This window comes from Bos grunniens, chromosome 17 (genome assembly GCF_055505025.1).
Source record: "Bos grunniens cultivar Pamir isolate PY7600 chromosome 17, Bosgru_T2T1.0, whole genome shotgun sequence".
Taxonomy (NCBI): Eukaryota; Metazoa; Chordata; class Mammalia; order Artiodactyla; family Bovidae; genus Bos; species Bos grunniens.
In genome coordinates, this window is record NC_141181.1 from 10,475,337 (window position 1) to 10,496,409 (window position 21,073).

Genomic DNA, 21,073 nt, shown 5'->3' on the forward strand with positions numbered 1-21,073 from the left:
CACTCAGCTCTAACAAGGACAGACAGATTGTAATGAAACAGAAGGAATTATGACCATTCCCCATGGCTCTCGTTATTTTAAGCCTGGATTCCAAGTGTTCTTGACCCCAGAGGAATGCATAATCTGAAAGCAAAGGAGAATTTCCACTATTTTTCTCCCATGACCTTCCAGAGACTTCCATTTCATTAGACTGAAGCAAAAACTCGACTTTCCAACTCCAGTGTCAAGAAGAGGAGCAGAGAAACCTTTCGGCAAAGACATATTATTTTTCCTTGAACAGAACCTTGAGAAAAGGTGTCAAGGAACTCTCATATATATCTGATCATAAGGACTGTGTTTCTCAAACTTCCCCTCAGGAAAAAAAGAGACTTAGCCCTATATAAGAATTCTTAGCCTCCCAAAGGAGTGTACTTTCCAACATTTTGATGAACAAAGAATTATTTCAAGAATCCTAGCCTAGAACAGCCCTGAACACCCCTAGTTTCAGCTGCTTAGAGATCACAAACAGGTTTGACTTACAAGCACGAGGGGAAGCTAAGAAATTGAAGAGATTTATTTATCATTCAGGAGATGTTCAGTAATTTCATAAAAACCACTCTAGAAGAACAAGCTAAGTGATTACATTAAGGAAGTCATGAATGTACATATACGTATAACTGAATGACTCTGCTGTAAAGCAGAAATTAACACAACTTTGTAAATCACCTACACCTCAATAAAGTAAATTTTTAAAAACAGAAAGCCATGAAAATTCATCTCAGGAATAATTTTTTTAAGTGAGACTGTCCAAATGTGCTGTAAGATAAAATTGTAGCTTGAGATAAAATTTCCAGTGAAAGCATCAGAAAAGACATTTTAAAGAGGTCTGTATCTCAAAGAACTCAGACTGACGTGGCCACAAGGAAAGCTGTGCTGAAAAATTCAGAATGCATCATAATTATTACATTAATGGCAACGGAATAACCTGGAATAATTTCTTCATGAAATATGGGAAATATTCCTAAATTATACACTGGTAATTTAATTTTTAAATACAGACACACATTTAACCAACTAAATCATGATAATATACATCTGATTATCTGGCAGACACATACATGCATACTTAAAAAGTATGTAAGTTCAAGCTATACAAAGATTTCTCATTTAATCTTTTCATGGGAAAATGGTATTGCATTACCATCAGGCATAAACATTATAGGTAGTGGATATCTGTCCTTTTCGGCTACTGGATACTTGAAACCTCCTTTCTATGTTTGAGAAATTCTCCTCCCAAATAGGACAAAACCCATCTTCCACTGTAAAGGCTGAAAATGACAGACACTTGCTTTCCCTGCTATCTTGCGTGAGGTCCTGGCGCCCGGCCAGAGTTCCACTACTCAGTGACCCCCACTCAAGAATTTGATTTGGAAACTAGCACAATCCCTGGGTTGGGAAGATCCCCTGAAGGAAGAAATGGCAACCCACTCCAGTATTCTTGCCTGGAAAATCCCATGGACAGAGGAGCCTGGCAGGCTACAGTCCACGCGGTCGCAAAGAATCAGACACGACTGAGCATCTGAGCAACAGTACTTGAGAAACCAAGTCCTGGTGGTGGGAGCAACGCCTCTTTCCCAGGCGCAGCAGTTCCACCAACAGCCACCAGGGGCAGTGGTTTTGCTGGTGCACTCATCATGTGGTGGCAACAGCGGCCGTCTCCAAGCCCAACTCTGTGCTACAACCCTCAGCATCATTCCCAGTTCCCAAAAAGATACTGCAAGCTACTACTATTCTTTAATAAACTCCCTTTCTGGTGGTCTACTGGATAAGAAGTCACCTTGCAATGCAGGGGATGAGGGTTCAATCCCTGGTCAGGGAACTAAGAGAACTAAGATCCCACAGGTCATGGAGCAACTAAGGGCTGCACAGCACAACTACTCAGCCCGAATGCCCCAACTACAGAGTCCAAGTGCTGCAACAAAAGATCCCTCGTGATGCAATGAAGACCCCGTGTGCCACAGCTAAGACCCAAGGCAGCCAAATAAACAAACAATGAACCTCCTTTCTGTTCAGAAAAGCTAGACCAAGAAAGTGAGAATCTAGACTAATATTTTTTTTAAAGTTCAGAACCTGAAACCATCTTGTCCAACTGCTTTCAGTGCTATCCTTCTCCATATTCCAAAACAAGATTTTTCTCCTGATTAAACCAATTCTCTTTTAATTAATTAGATTACTCCCCATCCACATGCTCCTTCGCTTCCTCTTTCTCCCTCTAGCCAGTCTCTCCCTGTACTGTACCTTCCCCCTATCAATTAAGGCTCAAATCTTAAAGGGAAAATTTAAATGAACACTAAAGTCCTCCCCCCCCGCCCTTTTTTTTTTTAAGGCTCTAATGTTGGCAAAAAATGATGAAGTTTCACAGCTGGTTTTGCTAAGAGTCCTGCCACAGAGATAAATACGAGGCCAGCATTTCCTCACTTAGGCTCTGAGCTAACTAGTTCTGTTTTTCAGTTCAGTTCAGTCGCTCAGTCGTGTCCAACTCTTTGAGACCCCATGAATCACAGCACGCCAGGCCTCCCTGTCCATCACCAACTCCTGGAGCTCACCCAAACTCACATCCACCAAGTCAGTGATGCCATCCAGCCATCTCATCCTCTATCATCCCCTTCTCCTTCTGCCCCCAATTCCTCCCAGCATCAGGGTCTTTTCAAATGAGTCAACTCTTTGCATGAGGTGGCCATAGTACTGGACTTTCAGCTTCAACATCAGTCCTTCCAATGAATATTCAGGACTGATTTCCTTTAGGATGGACTGGTTGGACCTCCTTGCAGTCCAAGGGATTCGCAAGAGTCTTCTCCAACACCACAGTTCAAAAGCATCAATTCTTCGGCGCTCAGCCTTCTTCACAGTCCAACTCTCACATCCATACATGACCACTGGAAAAACCATAGCCTTGACTAGAAGGACCTTTGTTGGCAAAGTAATATCTCTGGTTTTTAATATGCTATCTAGTTCTGTTTTTAGACCACAGGAAAAACAATTTTCTTTTGTTACCTGTGTATTCTCAACAATACAGAAGGACATTACTTGCTCTCTGCCTACTTAATACTGTTAAGTTAAAAAAGGAAGAGGATATCATGCTAGAAGCAATTTTAAACTTCAAAATAAATAAATCCTTGGATGTTATTTTATTTCTAAGCACAGTACAAGCTAACTTAATCCCTCCTGGTCAGAAAAAAGAATTAATGGGAAAACATGAAATTAAATTTTCTAGTGGTAATAGCTCAAACTCACCAGCTAAGAATTGGAGAGCATTTTAATGGACCTGTAAAATAAGCTCTAATTGGGACATAGGTGCAGAGGGTCTGCACATTAATTCTGTAGGGTTTGGACCTGAAAATGAGAAGCCAATTAATATGAGATGGTTCCTTCAATGTCTGATTCTTTCAGACCACGGCAATTTCACTTAAAAGCCTAGGAACCATAATTTGTAAAACATTGATATATATTCCAAATGCATGACTTTAGTTACCACGCTTGTGCTTTTATTCAGACAATTCAAGAATAAAAGTTCTTCAACTTTCAGTCCTAATTCTAAACAGCTTGAAACTTAACAAAGCTAGAGGGTTTGAGCTCAAGGTCTGACCACTTCTGCTCTGCGTTAGTGCCCCTGATGTTTGGCCACCTCACCCTCGAAAGGGGCTTCCCTGATAGCTCAGTTAGTACAGAATACGCCTGCAATGGGGGAGACCTAGGTTCAATTCCTGGGTTGGGAAGATTCCCTGGAGAAGGGAAAGGCTACTCACTCCAGTATTCTTGCCTAGAGAATTCCATGGACTGCATAGTCCATGGGGTCACAAAGAGTTGGACACAATTGAGCGACTTTCACTTTTGCTCTCAAAAAAGAAGTTGAGTCATTTTATGACAAAATTTTAAGATGCACTTAATGCCTATTTTCTAAAAACAAATATCTTAGTGTTTGTTTGGGGACTGCTTGGGGGTGGGGGGAGGGAAGCATCAATTTTGAAGGGTGTTAACCAAAATAAAAGTACCAATTTTATTCAGATTGTTTAAGTCAAACAGGAAAGGTTTTTTAGTGTTTATTTTTTGTTTGCTTTTCATACTTAGGAAAAATCAAGAATCTTCTAACAAAAGCTATTGGGTTTTACCTAATAAGGGGCTACTCCAGTGGCACAGCAGTAAAAAAAAATTCACCTGCAAAGCAGGATACACAGGAGATGTGTGTTTGATCCCTGGGTCTGGAAGAGCCCCTGGAGGAGGATATGGCAACCCACTCCAGTGTCCCTGCCTGGAAAATTCTGTGGATAGAGGAGCCTGGCGGGCTGTAGCCCACGGGGTCTCAAAGGGCAGGACACGACTCAGCGACTGAGCACAGCCTAATAGGGGTGTGTGGATGTTTAGCCTTGAACCTCATTCCCTCTGTGCCTGAGGGACCACAAAAACCTGGCTTCTATTTTTCAGACAAAATAAATACTTGGGCAGAACATCATGAGAAGGAATAAAATGCCACAGGAGTCAAAGTTAAACCTGTCAGAAAGCTGTAAAAGTATCTTGAAAAAATTAGAGGGATTTTTTTTTAACTGTAAATAAGAAAATGTTAATTTCTGAGGAAACAGTATAACTCTGTGGTATGGCTAGAAATGGAACGTCATGAACAAGGAGACAATAAATTGCTGAATAAAGAAAATATGACAGAGAGAGAGAGAGAAGTAGGAAGGAGAACTAGTCAGAAAAGAGCACCTACACTTTTGACCAATGACAAAGAGGTGAGCTGTCCACCCCTTCTGTGAGGCCTGGGGCAGCAGGGCCCTTGATAACTCATTCTCTGCTGCGTAGCCACGAGCTAAGCACCTCATCCTGGAATAGGGCCTAGGTTCTCTCTGTATCCTCAGGTGCTAGAACTCTGCCAAGCTCATAATGGCATTCAAACGTGTTTGTTTTACAAAGCAAGATTCTCTCACAAAATCATATAATATAGAGAACAGCATTTCTGGATCAATTTCCTGCTGCTGGTGATAAAGTTGCCACGAATGACCAAGTTGAGTTTCCTATATGTGTTAAGGGAAACACTAACTGAAGCCGCCCACCCTGGCCAGGCACCATTGTGACCATTTGCAACAGGAGTTCCTGGTAAGGAACGTGGAACTAACAAGCCCCCACCAGCTGGAAGAGTTCAGGAAAGGTAAAAAGCCACAGGAGATGCCAGTCTGCATGTCCTCCCAGAATCCTCCTCTGTGGAACCCATCTTGCCTGAGTGAAGCCCGCAGCACCAGGAAGGACCCTGTGTCAGAATGATTGACCGGAGACAACTTGGAAACTAATCCCATCACTATAAAACCCAAGACTGGGAGCCACGTGGCAGAGCCATCCTCCTGGGTTCCTTGACCCTGCTGCTCTCCACCTGGGCGCCCCGTGCCAATAAAGTCTCTTGCTTTGCCAGTATGGGTGTCTTCAATAATTCACTTCTGAGTGTTAAACAAGAACCATTCTCAGTGTTAAACCATTCTCAGGTTCTGGACGGGGCCCCCCTTCTTGCAACATATGGACACATTCTCTCTCCTTCAGAACAGTCTGTGTCTGTATTAGACCAGGTCTTCTAAAAAGCAGACACCAAGACAGGATTAGAAAGACAAGATATTTGAGAAATGTTTATGAGAGAAAAGGGAGAAGGAGACAGGGGAGGCTGGAAGTCATCAGATATCCATGAATGTCTGGCCCGAGGGAAAGGAGTCAAGGAAGGAAGAAACGTGGGGTGGGTGTATGTTAGACTGCAGTGCAGTTCTAGAAAAAGTTCGACTAGACCATCAGGGACTCCTCGAGCCCTGGCTGCCTGCCAGAGGACTCCAGTCTCCAGGAATAAGCCTGCTTTCGTATCTCTGCTCTGCTCATTCACAGGCTGGGGGCAGACGTGGGAACCCTGGTCTCCGCGCTAATGCAGCGATGGAACCTCGCAGCAATGAGGCCCAGGGGAGGATTCCACTTCCTGCAACGGGAGATCATGTCTTCCATTGCTTCCAATTCCATATTCCTTCCATACACTTCCCAGTGGTTCTCCCCTGGGCCTCTAACAGTCCCCACCACCACGGTACTACTGTGTTTCATTAAATCTAACAAGCCACTAAAACTAAGACACTCCATATTTTCCCATACTATTAAAAAAATGCTGCTAGTAACATCATTCACTATCAACCCTAAGAACTTTTATATTTACTGAAAATGATCTTTGGGAGTCAATATGTTTTTATAATACATCTTTTTAAGATTTTTTTTTTGACATGGCCCATTTTTAAAGTCTCTATTCAGTTTGTTATAATATTGCTTCTGTTTTACGTTTTTTTTTTTTTTTTTTTTTGGCTCTGAGGCATACAGGAGCTTAGTTCCCCAACCAGGGGTCGAACCTGCACCTTCTACATGGAAGTCTTAACCACTGAACCACAGGGAAGCCCCTCATGTTCCCTTCTTGGGCATACATTTTTAAAACAACAATAGGCAAAATATATCACAGATATTTATAAAGCTTCTTCAGAGTCCAACTCTTCTCAGTCAGTTTCAGTTCAGTCACCAATATCTGGTTTTCCCCATGTATTTTTTTTTCCTTCTGTGCCATCAGGAGTCTCACAGCTGAATCATTTCTTTAAGGAGTGCTCCACTATGGTACCCAGATTTTCTTTCAAAATGATGGCACGCGATCTTTAGGTAATAATACTGGCACTTCCCTGACCCACCCAGAAGGCCTCAATGGTGTTCCAACCACCAGCAGAATTTATATTTCTTCTTTCAGCGGTCCTTAAGTGGTCCGTTGACTGAAATAGTGAGAGGTTACTCTTGTCCAAACAGGCCAGGTAACAACCAAAGTCACATTTCTTCCTGACTGCTGCCTGGGGGCGGGCAGCAGCTGTAAGAATACACATACATCTGACCCATATTCAAAGGCGGAGGTGGGGGTGTTCAATCTTATGAGGAGCTAAAGGCAAGGAACACTGTCACTGGACTACCAGAAGATAGGATAAAGATTCTCTTTGCATCTCTGTCACCAACTTACTTTGTGATATAAGTCAAGTCATTCCATGGAATTCTCCAGGCAAGAATACTGGAGTGGGTTGCCATTCCCTTCTCCAGGGGAAATCTTTCTGACCCTGGGATCGAACCTGAGTCTGAGGCATTGCAGGCGGATTCTTAACCGTGTGAGCCACCAGGAAGCCCAAGTCAAATCATTCCACCTCTTCCAGTTTCCGTTTCCTTTCCTTTTTTGGAATGATGGGATAACACCTAAGTTTCCCTAAGCTCTCCCTCATCTCTGTTTTAGGAGCCAAAGCCTTACTGCGGAAGTGCTACACGACAGGACCTGAATCAAAGTCTTTCCCTCAGGAAACTATGGGTGCAGCTGAACTGATTCCCACTAATGGGGACGAGACGGCTGACTGAGCAGGCTGGTTACCTTCTGGTCCTGTTGGGGGTGAATGTGTGTAGCGAGTGTGTGTGTAGCGAGTGTGTGTGTGTGTGTGTGTGTGTGTGTATGTGTGTGTGTCTGTCGGGGGTGAATGTGTGTAGCGAGTGTGTGTGTGTGTGTCTGTCGGGGGTGAATGTGTGTAGCGAGTGTGTGTGTGTGTGTGTGTGTGTGTGTGTGTGTGTGTGTGTGTGTCTGTCGGGGGTGAATGTGTGTAGTGAGTGAGTGAGTGAGTGTGTGTGTGTGTGTGTGTGTGTGTGTGTGTCTGTCGGGGGTGAATGTGTGTAGCGAGTGTGTGTGTGTGTGTGTGTCTGTCGGGGGTGAATGTGTGTAGCGAGTGTGTGTGTGTGTGTGTGTGTGTCTGTCGGGGGTGAATGTGTGTAGCGAGTGTGTGTGTGTGTGTGTGTGTCTGCTGGGGGTGAATGTGTGTAGCGAGTGTGTGTTTGTGTGTGTGTGTGGCGGGGTGGAGTGGGGGGGGGCAAGTGGAAGGGTCCATGCCTGCTTTTTACTCCTTCACATCAGTACTAAGTGGTTTATCCCAAGAGCTGGCTGATTCCTCAGAAGCAGAGGAGAAGCCCAAGGAGCTGAAATTCAGGAACCGCAAGTTTCAAGAGGGAAGCAGCATCTGACGATGACAGGGCTGCAAGGCCACAAATGACCCTGAGTCACCAGGAGTGAGGACACTGAGTCAGGAGGCCAGGCTTCCCGCGAGAGGGCCCAGGAGGAGCCCCGGCCACCCGCCCGGGGTGTCCACACGCAAGTCGCAGGGGCCGTTTCAGAATGGTTCAAGCGCATTACATCTCCTGTACATTTTGTTTCTATTTTGACTATGACTTCAGCTCCACCTCAGATCATCAGCATTAGATCCAGAGGTTGGGGACCCCGGCTCTACAGGATTCTAGGTCAGAAAAAAATCCAAGCCTCAAAAGGTGCATTCCAGAAGAACAAGCTTCACCATGACATCTGCGTCCGGCTGAATTATAGCGGATTTCCCAGAAAAACATTGTTGTCAAGTTGTAAAGGTCAGTTATGAGAAAAATTCTTCATAAATATAGATCACTGACAGTTTTTACAGTGAACAGAGAAAAGTTTTCATAAATAAGTTGAAGGTGGATTCTCTCCCCCCTGAATTGTGCCTGCCAAGGGAATGCTGCATAAAAACGTGTCATTTATCTGTAACACAACTAATTAAATTAGGTTTGATATACTGTATAAAATATAAATAGATGACATGAAAGGCAGTTTTTCTAATGGCATGTAATGTCTTTACAGGAATTCGGAAGCAATTACTAAACACAAGCTAAAGAACACTGTAATTCCTAACAGCAGAGGGACTTCCCTGGTGGTCCAGTGGTTAAGAACCCACCTTGCATTACAGGAGACTTGAGTTAGATCCCTGCTCAGGGAACCAGATCCTACATGCCGAGGGGCAACTAAGCCCCTGCACCACAACTACGAAGCCCACGTGCCTCAACAGAAGATTCCACAAGATGCAACAGAGATCTCGCGAGCTGCAACTAAGACCTGATGCCAATACAGAAATACGTAAAATTTCTAACAGCAGAAATCTGCTCCATTAAAATAAATGAGATATAGTTCAAAATACTTTGGAAATGACAAGTGAAAACTTAGGGTCGTAAAGACTACTTTAACCTCCTGAGAGGCACAAAGTCACCAAAAAGCAATTCAGAGTGGCTCCAACTTTCAGACTGTGGTGTTGGAGAAGACTCTGGAGAGTCCCATGGACAGCAAGGAGATCAAACCAGTTAATCATAAAGGAAATCAGTCCTGAATATTCAACGGAAGGGCTGATGCTCAAACTCCAATACTTTGGCCATCTGATGTGAAGAGCCGACTCACTGGAAAAGACCCTGATGCTGGGAAAGATCAAAGACCAGAGGAGAAGGGGGTGACAGAGGATGAGATGGTTGGATGGCACAACCGACTCAGTGGACATAAGTTTGAGCAAGCTCCAGGAGATAGTGAAGGGCAGGGAAGCCTGGCTTGCTGCAGTTCATAGGGTCACGAAGAGTGGGACACAACTGAGAGACTCAACAACAACAAAAACTTTCAGACAGATCTGGCTCCAAGACTACGAAAGCCAGTGGAGCTTTCACGAGCACCCGGGGCCAGTGGTGCAGTTGTAGAAATGTTGCACAACAACCTGGAGGGTTATTAAAACAGAGCCTGACGTGCCCCACCCCAGAGTTCCTGATTCAGTAGGTCTGGACAGGCGCCCGAAAGTTTGCATTTCCAAACAAGTTCCCAGTTCCGCTACTGGTCCACCGACCCAGCTTGGAGAACCACCACCCAAGGTGGTACTAAAGACAGAATGTCACGGAAGTTTCTCCCCAGTGGTAAAAGCTACTTAGTTCATGTTAACACACACGGGCTTCTCTAGTGGCTCAATCAGTAAAGAGTCTGCCTGCAACACGGAAGACCCGGGTTTGATTCCTGGGTCAGGAAGATCTCCTGGAGAAGGAAATGGCAACCCACTCTAGTATTCTTGCCTGGAAAATTCCATGGATGGAGGAGCCTGATGGGCAACAACCTGTGGGGTCACAGAGAACTCAGATACAACTGAGTGACTAACACACACACACAACCAACATGTATTATTTTAATAACGCCATGAAGCATTTTTGAAACTTTAAAATTGTCATAGAAAGTTTGAAACAAAAATCAGTGTCAAAACCCCCAAAAGATACAGAAATCACATAACCAAATGCTTCCAGAAGATCCTTGAGACTAGGTAAGAATGATGAGAAAGGAGTGAAGCAAATCAGAATGAGTTGAGGGAACACCCATCCTGCCTTGCCTGGAAGCATCCAAACTACTGGGTCAGACAAAAAGTCCACTGGGTCTGTAAGAGCATACAGAAAAACCCAAACTAACTTTTTGGCCAACCCAATAGTAACTAAAGCCTTCAAGACTCAACCCAGTGCTTTCTTTATCAGGACATAAGCTCAGGGTCCAGCACCCAGCAAGTGCTTCCTGGCCCAGTGGGTTCACAAGAGTAAAATCTGTGGTGGGGAAGAACATGGAGAAGAAAAAACAGAAAGGAAGGAAGGAAGAGGTCTCAAAAGCCTGAAGAGTCTGTGTACACAGAGACAGCTCAAGGGGGAAGAGGATGCAACTGAGGGACAAGATGCCCGCCTACGTCTGGACACCACTGGGCAAGCTCTCACTTCTCTCTCCAGACACGCCCGCCTTCCCCAAGCTTCCCTGCACCTCTGGGCCTCAGGCAACTGCCCTGATGTACCAGAACTCCCATATACTCAGCATCACTGAAAACTCCCCGATTTACAGCAACGGACAAAAATTAAAAACGCAGGATGACAGGACTCACGCAGAGAAGTAAATACAACATGAAGGGCTTTCAAAAGAACATCATCAACACAACAGCACTATTTTAAACGTCCCTAAATTCCTGGCCAGCTGCCCACTGCAGATAAGTACGGCATGTCCTGCCCCACCAGGGAGAGCATGTCCGGAATTCTGGCAGGGGAACACCACACAGGACTTTTCTCGGGGGACATGCACGGAAGTGACACAGGCATCCCGTGGACTTGGCTCTCCACCTCAACAGTTGGCAACATGATCAGGAAAAAACTACTCACTTGGAAACACTGTCCTGAAAAAGGGCAATATTGACCTTTTCAAGGACATGGCACATCCGTTCATAGAAATTTGACTTTCACGCATGGAGGGAACCACTGACTTCCTAGACTGGCATTCTCTCCACTTTCTAACACTTCATTTTAACAGCTACAGAGCTGGACACCATTGGTGGGGGGAGGATATGCAAACACAGCTTCCCTCTTCCCCACATTCAATCCATTTTCCCTTAAGGAAGAAACTGAGGATTTCCCTGGTGGTCCAACGGCTAATACTCTGCGCTCCCAATGCAGGGCGCCCGGGCTCAATCCTTGGTCAGGGAACTAGATCCCACATGCAGCAACTAAAGATCCCGTATGCCACAACTGAGACCCACTGCAGCCAAATAAGTAAGTGTTTAAAAAAAAAAAAAAAGCAGAAAAGAAACAGGCTTCATTTCCATCTTTCCATCCCAGGCTAACTCCAATATATCAACTCAGACCAGAAACAATGTCTCTAAAGCGCCTTCCCCGAATTCCCCAGTAACTTTCCACAATGCACACTTTGGACAATCTCCCCAGTGCAGCACTAACCACTCAAGGCTCAGAACTACGCCTTTGTCTTGATGGCACTTGACACAGAGTGCTTGCCGAACTACATACATATATCCAGCCCACTGAGGCATACATGAGGCATGTGATCATACATACCTGGCGCCTCAAAACAGAGAAGCATGTATTCCTGATTGCTGAGCATCCAGTCTCATGTCTTTATCCCTTAAAGCCCCAAAACATATTTTAACATTTATTTCAGAGATGGAAAGCTTTTTAAAAAATATGTGCCACCAGTCTTTGCCTTCTAAAATACAGATTATATTAATGACTTAATTGTAAATATCTACATATTATGCTACACCATCATTTAATTTAGGACACCAGGAAATATTCATCACTTTTTAAAAAATTGAAGTACAATTGGTTTACACTGTTAATTTCTGCTGAACAGAAAAGTAATTCAGTTATACATACATATTCTTTTTTATATTCTTCTCCACTATGGTTTATCTCAGGATATTGAATATAGTTCCTGTGCTACAGAGTAGGGTCTTGTTTATGCAGTCTGTATGTAAGAGTTTGCATCTGCTAATGCCAAACTCCCAGTCTATCCTTCCCCCCGACTCCCCTCAGCAACCACAAGCCTGGTGTCCATGACTCTGTTTCTGCTTCATAGACAGGTTCATCTGTGTCCTGTTTTAGATTCCACACGTAAGTGATAATCATACGATATTTGTCTCTTTCTGACTTACTTCGTTTAGCATGATACCCTCTATTTCCATCCATGTTGCCACAAATGGCATTATTTTGTTCTTCTTTATGGCTGAGTTATATTCCAGTGTATGGGTGTGTGTATGTGTGTGTGTTTGTGTACACACCACATCTTCTTTATCCATTCATTCATCAGTGGACATTTAGGTTGCTTCCATGTCTTGTCTATTGCAAACAGTGCTGTGTGAACACAGGGGTTCATATACCTTTCTGAATCATAGTTGTGTCCAGATAGATGCTCAGCAGTAGGATCTCTGGATCTTATCGGAACTCTATTTTTATTTGTTTGAGGAACCATCATATTGCTCTCCATAGTGGCTACACCATTTTACATTCTCAACAACCGTGCAGGACGGCTCCTTTTTCTCCACACCTTCTCCAACACTGATTTGTAGATATTGTGGTGATGACCATTCTGCTCAGTATGAGATGATGCCTCACTGTAAGTTTTGATTTGCATTTCTCTAATAATTAGTGACGTTGAGCGTCTTTTCTACATATCTGCTGACTAATCACTTTTAAAGATTAAGTGACATGAAGATTTTGTTAAACTCTTGGAACCAATTTCAGAGTATGTCTACCTCTATTTTACAGCAGTCATTTTCCATGCTCTTTTTTTTAATATGTGACTTTTAACATGCTGCTGTTTTGTAACAATTTTAAGAAAAACAAGAGTTTTCCAAAGTTCTCAGAAAGTACTGGCATCCATTTTAGCTCCTGAATTTCCTTGTCATTGTGTTTGCAGGTATGACTTTGTTAAACTATACAAAGAGCCTCACCCCCAAGTCTCTATCCCCACAAACTCCAGTGCAAATACCACTTCTTTCATAACGCCCTTCCCAGCAAGCACAGTCTCCACTCCTCGCCTCTCCAGGCAACTACACCCTGTATTTCTGTTTAGCACTTAGTATGATATATTTTAATTCACTTTTTAACAGTTACTCAAGACCACATTGGACACTTGTTGAGGGAGCTATCTTTTCTTACTCAAAAGTTTCAGGCTGGAGTCTGGTAAAGCATCAAAGTTTTTTTGTTGACTAAGCGATCAAAGGTTATATAACGAAAGTAGCCATAATGATGCCATGCAATTTTCATGGTTAAAAAAACAAGTAACCACTATCTATAAAGATTAGACAGAAACACCAAATAATGCCAACATGGGTTAAGTGCCATTGATTTTAACATTCATTCATTTAATTATTATAACTCACTGATAACTCAGGTGGTAGTGCTATTAACAAATGGAACAATATCAGGAATTCCAGTCAAGAGGGAAAGAGAAGAAGAAAAATCTATATATTAAATGGCACTTAGAAACTTATCAATCAAATGCAGTGTCTTTGGATCCAGATTCCAACAAATCCAACTGTTATGGGAAGGAGGTAATAGGAGAGACAAAATGTAAATGAGTATCAGGGGGAAAAATGAATATGGCCTAATTCTTTGTAATCTCAAGGAACTACTGTTTATTTTTAGGTGTGATAAAGATTCAGTTCAGTTCAGTAGCTCATTCGTGTCCGACTCTTTGCAACCCCATGAACTGCAGCACACCAGGCCTCCCTGTCCACCACCAACTCCCGGAGTCCACCTAAACCCATGTCCATTGAGTCGGTGATGCAATCCAACCATCTCATCCTCTGTCGTCCCCTTCTCCTCCTGTCCTCAATCTTTTCCAGCACCAGGGTCTTTTCAAATGAGTCAGTTCTTCGCATCAGGTAGCCAAAGTATTGGAGTTTCAGCTTCAACATCAATCCTTCCAATGAACATCCAGGACTAATCTCCTTTAGGATGGACTGGTTGGATTTCCTTGCCGTCCAAGGGACTCTCAAGAGTCTTCTCCAACACCACAGTTCAAAAGCATCAATTCTTCCGCACTCAGCTTTCGTTATAGTTCAACTCTCACATCCATACATGACAACTGGGAAAACCATAGCCTAGACTAGATGGACCTCTGTTGGCAAAGTAATGTCTCTGCTTTTTAATATGCTGTCTAGGTTGGTCATAACTTTCCTTCCAAAGAGCAAGTGTCTTTTAATTTCATGGCTGCAATCACCATCTGCAGTGATTCTGGAGCCCAAAAAAAAAAAAAAAGTCAGCCACTATTTCCACTGTTTCCCCATCTATTTGCCATGAACTGATGGGACTGGATGCCATGATCTTCGTTTTCTGAATGTTGAGCTTTAAGCCAACTTTTTCACTCTCTTCTTTCACTTTCATCAAGAGGCTCTTTAGTTCTTCTTCACTTTCTGCCATAAGGGTGGTGTCATCTGCATATCTGAGGTTATTGATATTTCTTCCAGCAATCTTGATTCCAGCTTGTGCTTCTTCCAGCCCAGCTTTTCTCATGATGTACTCTGCATAGAAGTTAAATAAGCAGGATGACAATATACAGCCTTGACGTACTCCTTTTCCTATTTGGAACCAGTCTGTTGTTCCATGTCCAGTTCTAACTGTTGCTTCCTGACCTACATACAGGTTTCTCAAGAGGCAGGTCAGGTGGTCTGGTATCCCCATCTCTTTCAGATTTTTCCAATTTATTGTGATCCACACAGTCAAAGGCTTTGGCATAGTCAATAAAGCAGAAATAGATGTTTTTCTGGAACTCTTTTGCTTTTTTGATGATCCAGCAGATGTTGGCAATTTGATCTCTGGTACCTCTGCCTTTTCTAAAACCAGTTTGAACATCTGGAAGTTCACGGTTCACATATTGCTGAAGCCTGGCTTGGAGAATTCTGAGCATCATTTTACTAGCGTGTGAGATGAATACAATTGTGCGGTAGTTTGAGCATTCTTTGGCATTGCCTTTCTTTAGGATTGGAATGAAAACTGACCTCTTCCAGTCCTGTGGCCACTGCTGAGTTTTCCAAATTTGCTGGCATATTGAGTGCAGCACTTTCACAGCGTCATCTTTCAGGATTTGAAATAGCTCAACTGGAATGCCATCACCTCTACTAGCTTTGTTCATAGTGATGCTTCCTAAGGCCCACTTGACTTCACATTCCAGGATGTCTGGCTCTAGGTGCGTGATCACACCATCGTGATTATCTGGGTCGTGAAGATCTTTTTTGTACAGTTCTTCTGTGTATTCCTGCCACTGCTTCTTATCTTCTGGTCCATACCATTTCTGTCAGATCCATACCATTTCTGTCCTTTATCGAGCCCATCTTTGACCAAGGATATTGTGGTTCAAAAGAGTATTATCTTTGAGAGTTATGATAAAACAATATAATACTGGACTCTCTGTCAAAATACTGGGGGTGGGGTGGTGAGGAGTTCAGGAGAAACAGGCCTGGCCGTGTGGCAGTGCCCACTGAAGGCGACCACTGAGGATGTGTAGTTTAATTCTAGTTCTCCATCTGCACATGCTCACAATTTTCCAGACTAAACAGTTTAGATACTAACTTTAAGGAAGCATTAGGTGCCCGCTGCACTCCGTGGTCTGTGGCAGCCACCCTCCACTGCTTCCTGGCTCTGGTTCATTTCCTGCCGTCTGGGAGCTGCCATCCCCACACAGGGGTTGTGACATGCTGTCCCATTCCTTTCTGAGGTTCATGGCCTTATACAGACACCATCCCGTTCCTACTTCTACCCTACGCTGGAAACCCAGCCCTGTCACCCTCATCCTGCCTGAGACAGAGGCCCAATCAACCCCCGGCACTGCTGAAGATTCAATCAACAGGTCAGCTTCCCAACAGCTCTGAGAACCACACTTTCTATCAGACAGCCTGGAGCTAAGACCACAATCCTGCCAATTCATCTCAAGGCACAGAAACCAGAGGTACAGTTGTCCCTCAGAATCCAGTGGGGACTGTTCAAGGATGGCCATGGACACCAAAATCCAAGGATGCTGAAGTCCCCTACATAAATATGGCATAATGCTTGCATATAACCTATACATATCCTCCTATATACTTGAAATCATCTCTAGATGACTTGCAATACATAATACAAACCGACAGACCTTAGAGGTTCAATTTTAGCAGACTGGAATTGCAGGGTCAATTCCAGATAACTGTAAAAAAGCAAATGTTGCAATAAAGCAAGTCACACATATTTTGTGATTTCCCAGTATACACAGCTATGTTTTTAATATGAAGTGAAAGTGTTAGTTGCTCAGTCGTGTACGACTCTTTGTGACCCCATGGACTGTAGCCCACCAGGCTCCTCCATCCATGGGATTCTCCAGGCAAGAATACTTGGGCAGGTTGCCATTTCCTTCTCCAGGAATCTTCCCAACCCAGGGATCAAACCTAGGTCATCCACATTGTAGGCAGATTCTTTACCATCTAAGCCACCAGTTCACTGAGTGTGCAATAGCATCATATCTTTAAAAAGCAATGTACATACCTTAATTTAGAAATATCTTACTGCTATAAAATGCTAACCATCATCTGAGCCTTCAGTGAGTCGTGATCTCTTTGCCGTAGTGCCATCAAAGATCACTGATCACAGCCAGCCACAACAAATGTGTTAACAATGAAAAAGTTTGAACTTTAACAAGAACTATCAAAATGTGACCGAGTCAAAAAGGGAGCAAATGTCATTGGGAAGATGGGGCCTAAAGACTTGCTTAACTTAAGGTCACCACCAACATGCAATACAAACACAGTATCTGAAAAGCACAATAAGGCCTAACGAAAACGCTATGTAAATAGCTGTGACTACAATGTATACGGGAGACAGAGAGTTTCAGCATGTAGAAAATGCAAGTTTTACTTTTTGGAACTTGCCGGAATCTTTTTTCAAATATTTTTGATCTGCAAAGGCAAACTCCACGAATACAGAGCACCAGCTACAGAATATCACCCTGTGTTTCTGTAGAGGTAAACTCCAGCGCCGTTCTGCCTAAAGTTCTCCTCCCCCGGGTACCAAGATGCTGTCACAGTTCTCCACCGCAAAGACTTCCCTCCCACGCCACTCTAGAGGTAAAGGTGCCCCGACGTGCTCCCTGGCTCCTTGCCCTTCTCAATTTTGTTTTTCTTTTTTTTTTTTTTGCCTCATCAGGTGGCTTGTGGGCTCTTAGTTCCCAGACCAGGAATTGAACCCAGGCCCTCAGCAGTGAGCACAGAGTCCTAAACACTGGACTGCCTGGGAATCCCCTCAATTTTATCTTGTAGCACTTATTGCTACTTGACAATAAGTTTGTCTATCACCTCTCCTTTCCAAAATGTAACCTCCCTGAGGGCTGGGACTTGGCTTGGTTTGCCTCTGTGTGCTCAGACTCTCAACAGTACCTGAAGCATAAAAGCAGAACAAACACGTATGCAGAATGCTCAGGATCCCAGGAAAATAGGACTAAAGGTCAAAGCGGGTTGAGAACAGAAAACCGATACTATTAACGTTAACTAAGAACATGCGCTTTCCCCACCCACACGCCCACACCCACACCCACTTCATGCCCTAACAGGGTGATTTCATGGCACTACTTTTATGCACTCTGACATTTAGACTGTTCTAAAGAACTGAAAAATCAGTGACTACAGGGGCATATTAATAAGAGCTGAATATGTCAGTTTGTGCCAGAAAAGAACCCAGTGCAAACACAGTACCTTCTTGTGCCCGCTTCAGTATTTCCAACAGACACAAATCATCTCAGAATTCAAGGTGCAGTGGGAATTACATTAAAGCCTTTAGAGGCCATGGGTGTTGTTATTTTAAGTAAAAAATTAGTGCTTTCTACTGTATATAAAATAGATTAACAAGGACCTCCCGTATAGCAAGCACCGAAAACTCTACTCAGTACTCTGTAATGGCCTATATGGGAGAAGAATCTTAAAAAGAGTAGATATATTTGTGTATGTATAACTGATTGACTTTGATGTACACTTGAAATTAATACCATATTGTAAATTAACTATACACCAATAAAAAATTTTAATAAAAATAGGTTTTAAAAATAAACAACATTTGGTTGTGCAACTGGGGGTAAAAACAATCAGCACTTTGCTCCTCCTTCTCCTACTACAATCCTACCAGCTAAAAATCCCGACCAGCAATTGGCCTTGTGACAGCAACATCTAGGAAGCTGGCAGGCAGTTCAGAGTGTCTGGTTCTACCCTGACCTGACTCCGGCCCTCAGCCACCACGTGATCCTGGGCAAGGTGCTGCACCTGTTTCCTCATCTGTGAATCAGGGGGCAATCACAGGGTCTATATCACAAGGCTGATATGAGAATTAAAGGACTGAGTAACAGGTACACAGCCTAGACCAGTACCAGGCACAGGGTAAAGGTCAATTCTCTTAGCTGTCATGTTCAGGAGCATTATCACCACAGCTGAACTCACTCATACACTGCCGTGTGCGTGCCCAGTCGCTCAGTCACATCTGACTCTTTGCAACCCCCAGGACTGTAGCCTGCCAGGCTCCTCTGTCCATGGGATTCTCCAGGCAAGAATACTGGAGTGGGTTGCCACTTCCTCCTCCAGCTTATACACTTACCCTTTAACATAATTCTAGGAAGTACTCATTCTCGAGAACACAGAAAAAATAGCCTGTCTTTTTTTTAAGGCCTGAAAAAACTGGTGACAGTACAGTGTATCACAATCTAGTGGGGATTCTGCTGTAAATCTCTGTTGAGTGAATGAATGTCAGGAGACAAATGCAAGTGTTTAAGAAATGTTGGTAAATACTATTCAACGCCCTCAGAACTCACGTGAAGTAAGATCACGCACACAATGCACTCAGCACAGCACTGGGCACATGGCGAGCACTCCACGGAGGGGAGCTATTACTACTCCTGTTGGGACAGTGTATTTCAAGGCAAAGTGGGACTTTAAAGTCTCGCAGGCTCAAGTTCTCTTCCTCTGCACACAGCCTAGAAACCCACCGAATGAGGCAAGTTCCAACACTGCCCTGCTATCCCTCTGCCTCTCCATAAGTTGTTGTTGTTTTTGTTGGTTTTTTAAGAAAAGAAAATTTTGACTGCACTGGCTGTTTGTTGCTGCACATGAGCCTTCTCTAACTGGGGTGAGGAGGGGCCACTCTCTAGTTGCAGCGTGTGGGTTTCTCACTGCAGTGGTTTCTCTTGCTGCAGCACACACAGTCTAGGGTACGCAAGCTCAGGAGTTGTGGCGTGGGCTCAGCAGTTGCAGCTCAAAGGCTTAGATACCCCAAGACACGTGGGATCTTAGTTCCCAGACCAGGGATCAAAGCCACGTGCCCTGCATTAGCAGATGGATTCTTAACCACCAAACCACCAGATAAGTCCTTCCATAAGTTTCCTGCTTTTGTCTTCATGATATGTTAAGATGATTCTTCATGAGACTTGATTTCAATGCAACTGCTCCAGGGCTAACAAAAATCTAGGAAGTGTTGATACAGTTCAAAGCACCTTTTTACAGATGAAGACACAGAGCATTGGTCAAGAGGTTCAGAAATTTGTCCAAGATCTCCCCATGAGTGGCGCCACTGGGGTACTAGAAATCCAGGCTCCCCAAACCTCACCCAGGCTTCTTTCCATTACCAGGTTCTACTCATCCACAGATAAATGCACCAAAACCTCCACCAGAGCCAGCTTCTACACCCAGATTTCCCCCCATCTAAACACGGATGTGTTCATGAACACCCCACCACTCACCATGATCTCTCTCTGCTCTTCCAAATTCTTCAAAAAATTAGAAAATTCACGCAAGGAAGCATCTGTAAGGAGAAAGGCATCATTATTTCGTGGCCAAAGCAAAGGAAAGCCAACGAAAACCTCGTCTTTACGTACCTATGCAGCGTTCATCGTCAGTCTCTGCATCACCGATAAACTCAAATTTGAAGTCTCTTAGGGAGTGCGCAAACTTCCGCTGGGCTGCTGAGAGAGCTGGAAAGAAAGATGGAGTGACCACGGGCGTCCTTGCTTCCAGTCAAAGTTTAGCATGAACTGATTCCTCCTCAGATGGCAGAGCTGTGGAGCTGTCCTCCACATGAGCTGTGACAAGACACAACCCAGCACCTCAGCCAAGGGGCCCGGCATCCCACCTGGGCACGCCCAGGGAGTTTGTCTGCTATGTTCTAGGATGGAGCAGTTGCTGGAGAAATATTTATATTGCTCCCAAAAGCAGTCTCCCGTTCTCTACTCACTCAGGTCAAAACGTGGGCCAAGTCAAGTTCCAGCCGTCATTAGGGGCACACTGCACCTGAGAGCACCTCCCGAGGCTTGGTGACATCCAACTAGGCGCCAAGATTTCAAACACAGACATCTCAAAGCCCAGTCAGCCCACCAGATGCCCTGAACTGATGCTCCAGCTCTGGCTGGAGGAACCCAGAGGATTCAAAGAGCTTTCAAAGCAAACAGCAGCAGCCAGGTAAGCCAAAGGCCAAGCTTAAATGGCAGAAAGAATTCATTCTCCAAAAGACCTATAGGGCCTCATCTATTTTTTCTTTCTAAACTGGTGATTCATAGAAAATAGTGGAAAATTCTTCTTCTGTAACAGGCTAACAGTTTGGCTCAGAGGTTAAAGAGTCTGCCTGCAATGCGGGAGACCTGGGTTCAATCCCTGGGTCGGGAAGATCCCCTGGAGAAGGCAATGGCAACCCACTCCAGTATTCTTGCCTGGAGAATCCCATGGACGGAGGAGCCTGGAGGGCTACAGTCCATGGGGTCGCAAAGAGTCAGACACGACCGAGCAACTTCACTTTCATTCACTTTCAACAGTTATGTTACAGGCCACACACGATACTACAGGATACATATTTCTTTAAACCTCTCTCAATGCTC

The 21,073-nt window shown here is 44.0% G+C and overlaps 1 protein-coding gene across 16 annotated transcripts in view; it reads right to left on the reverse strand.

Moving 5' to 3' along the window:
* Positions 1–21,073, reverse strand: part of ARHGAP10 (Rho GTPase activating protein 10) — a 376,372-nt gene that overhangs the window by 259,795 nt on the left and 95,504 nt on the right. For all 16 annotated transcript variants that reach the window (XR_015144127.1, XM_086346463.1, XM_086346459.1 and 13 more), the window contains 2 exons: positions 20,081–20,176; positions 19,946–20,007 (listed from right to left, as the gene is read on the reverse strand). Coding sequence is in view for 15 of the 16 variants with exons in the window: in XM_086346457.1 (XP_086202583.1) it covers positions 19,946–20,007; positions 20,081–20,176 (158 nt within the window). In the remaining variant the exon portion in view is untranslated. The remainder of the gene's footprint in view (positions 1–19,945; positions 20,008–20,080; positions 20,177–21,073) is intronic.